This window comes from Limulus polyphemus, unplaced genomic scaffold (genome assembly GCF_000517525.1).
Source record: "Limulus polyphemus unplaced genomic scaffold, Limulus_polyphemus-2.1.2 Scaffold414, whole genome shotgun sequence".
Classification (NCBI taxonomy): Eukaryota; Metazoa; Arthropoda; class Merostomata; order Xiphosura; family Limulidae; genus Limulus; species Limulus polyphemus.
In genome coordinates, this window is record NW_013666024.1 from 577,472 (window position 1) to 580,780 (window position 3,309).

The 3,309-nt window shown below is 34.1% G+C and overlaps 1 protein-coding gene across 1 annotated transcript in view; it reads right to left on the minus strand.

Moving 5' to 3' along the window:
* Positions 1-607: 607 nt before the first annotated feature.
* Positions 608-3,309, minus strand: part of LOC106458084 — a 19,684-nt gene continuing 16,982 nt past the window's right edge. The window contains exon 6 of the mRNA XM_022384210.1: positions 608-1,369. Coding sequence (XP_022239918.1) covers positions 1,293-1,369 — 77 coding nt within the window. The 3' untranslated portion in view covers positions 608-1,292. The remainder of the gene's footprint in view (positions 1,370-3,309) is intronic.

Below are 3,309 nucleotides of genomic sequence, written 5' to 3' on the forward strand. Positions count from 1 at the left end.
GCAAGGAATATGAATGCAGATTGCCAAGATAATATAACTTACTTACATACACCAGTAATATTAATTAACAATTAATAAACTGTACTCACAACAACAGCAAGTTTTCTCTATACAGTCAGGCTCAGTTAGAACCAGCAAGGAATCAGTTGGAAAAACAACCAAACAAAGTGTGATTGATTCAAAGTTTAAAAATGTGTTCCAAGACTATATTTGCCAGTTCACAATTTTTTTTAATGACAAAACGTAATTCGACAAACTTTAAATTTTAATATCATTTGCCTTCCATACGGAGCCAAGAAGAATGAACTTATGCTGACTACTTAACAATTGGATACAACTGTAATTAAGTATTCTAATGCATCGAAGTACGGCACGTACATAAACCTTGTTGGTCTCACTGAACTCAGTGAACTGAGAAAATATTAAGTGATTAATTCAATGATATTGATATCAATTTTCCAAAAGGATTGATTATATTGGATACAACTGTAATTAAGTATTCTAATGCATCGAAGTACGGCACGTACATAAACCTTGTTGGTCTCACTGAACTCAGTGTACTGAGAAAATATTGAGTGATTAATTCAATGATATTGATATCAATTTTCCAAAAGGATTGATTAACTCTTCACAACGTTCTTTTGTTTTGATGTCCAAATAATAGTGTTTGCCGTAATCGAAAGTGACTAATGTAATTTTACATTATTTTTGAAACACAAAAAGTTTACACTGAAGAAAAAAGCCCACATGGTCCATTAGGAAATATTCTTAATTATAATAAGAGTGCTTATACCAATAGAAATAATACCATAATGTTACAACATTTACTCCAAGAACAGATTACTGGTCATAGATTTTTTTATCTTCCACTTATGGGTCATCTTCTATCTAACCACTTGATATCATATAACCCCACAAGGCACAGCTTCCCTCATATTACTGGTTCAATCACGGGTAGCAAAAAATAAATAAATAAATAAATAAAAAGAAATGAATCACGCCTAGCTATTTTGCTTTTTGCTAAAACATTTGGGTTCGTAATTTGTTTCCACAGAAGATCACATAGTTTTCACCATGACCACAGTTGACGAATGAGAATAATTTCGTAACTAGCAGACCAAGAATCATTATACGATCTTGCACACTTGAAGCTAAAGAGAAAAGTGCCTTTCCAATGGCTTCAGTTAATGTTGTGCACGCTTTTTCTGAGGATGAGTGAGTCACCCGATAACTCTACATTTTTCAAGTATATTGTTGTGTCACTTTTTCTCTATGATTACTCTTCCGCAGCGTCACATCCGGTACAAAAGGAGTACAAATGTGACTGTGATCCAGCATGACTGCTTCAGTGTGATTCCTACAGCTGGGACTGAAAAAAAAAATTATCCAAAGTGAAAACTTGCTAAATTCAACTTGTCTTCAGTGTTAAGAATTATGTGTTATTTATGACTTAATATGAAGTGTGGTTTACATGAATTTTCTGAAAAACTTGGAAAATAGGAAACAAAAACTCAATAGAACTAAACATTCTGAAATTCAAGTTATATTCTTATGTTCTTTGAAATTAAAACAGCAAAAAACATTTGACTTCACAGTGGCAGAACATTTTATACTAGTAGCTAAGGCTGAAGGAATGGTCGGATATAATGAATGAAAATATGGGCAGACATTTTGAAAGTTCAATAAAGATGAAATATTTGTTGGTATATATATATGTGTGTGTTGATGCTCTAGATTTACATTATGCTTTAAAAAATTCTTCAAAGCTTTTGACTTGTTTCGGCTAGGGCCATGATTCACTTTTAAAGTCTGATTCTGTCAAAATACAGAGTGTTTGAAAATTATGTGGCGTATCAGAAACTTAGAATAGGAGAAGACAGTAACAAGTACGAACTTACTGTTAATGGTGAATGCAGGACACATGAAAGCCGTTTTTGCAACACACTATTTGCCATCAGTACAACTCTACACGTGTTGGCCGGCATATCAGGCGTCACAGGAGCTATTGAATCGGTGATCCGTTCACGTGGGGTACATAGGTCATTCACCTATGACTTATTGACGATATTCTTTACATAAGTACAGAAAAAAACGATTGGTTTGTTTTCAATTTCGCGCAAAGCTACATGAGGGCTATCTGCGCTAGCCGTCCCTAATTCAACAGTGAAAGAATAGAGGAAAGGCTAGTCATCACCACCCACCGCCAACTTTTGGGATACTCTTTTACCAACAAATAGTGGTATTGACCGTCACATTATAACGCCCCCACGGCTGAAAGGGCAAGCATGTTTGGTGAGACAGGGATTCGAAGTCGCAACTCACAGGTTGCGAGTCGAACAACTTAACCACCTGGCCATGCCGGACCCAGAAAAAACGTCAAAAGGAGTGATATCTGGCGACCGTGCCGGCCAAGGGATCAGTTCATCATGGCCCCTGTCTTGTATAACACGCTCTTTAGATCTTGAAACTGTTGTTACGACTATTTGATAGAATTCTTAATTGTTGGATCATTTCAGTACATTCTACCATATTGTACTTGCATTAAAATAGGTGATTTCATCTCTGTCAGCCACAAGACGCATAAAACCTTCCCTCAAATTCTCACTATATTTGTTAATGACGTATTTTAGAGACCGCACATGCTTTATACGTCATCAAACTTACTATGGCAAAGAAATGCATTCATGTGCCCTGTTGGGGTTAAAATTTATAATACGTCACATAATCTTCGTAAATCTTTTAGTGTTGAATAAATATGTCATGTGAAAGTTGGGCAAGTGTAATTTATAACGTACTTTATAACTTTTGAAATTTGATTTACGAGATTTGTTCAAACAACACTACAGAACATGAAGACAGATGTTTCAGATCTAATGTTTCGCCCCTAGCAATGGAAATATAACACTACAGACACCATTAATATTTCAAAAACAACTACGGTCACCTTATATCACATGAGTAGTAGTGAGTCTTAAAGTGGCATCAGGACTATATAAATATCATTAATTATTAACTGATATCTAAATATATATCCAAATATATCATTCTATGATCTTATTGTGAATTATGGAGTAGATTAATATTGGATAAGCTGAAATATGGAGTAGATTAATATTTGATAAGCTGAAATATGGAATAGATAAATATTGGATAAGTTGAATTATGAAGTAGATTAACATTGGATAAGTTGAATTATGAAGTAGATTAACATTGGATAAGTTGAATTATGGAGTAGATTAATATTGGATAAGCTGAAATATGGAGTAGATTAATATTGGATAAGCTGAAATATGGAGTAGATTAATATTG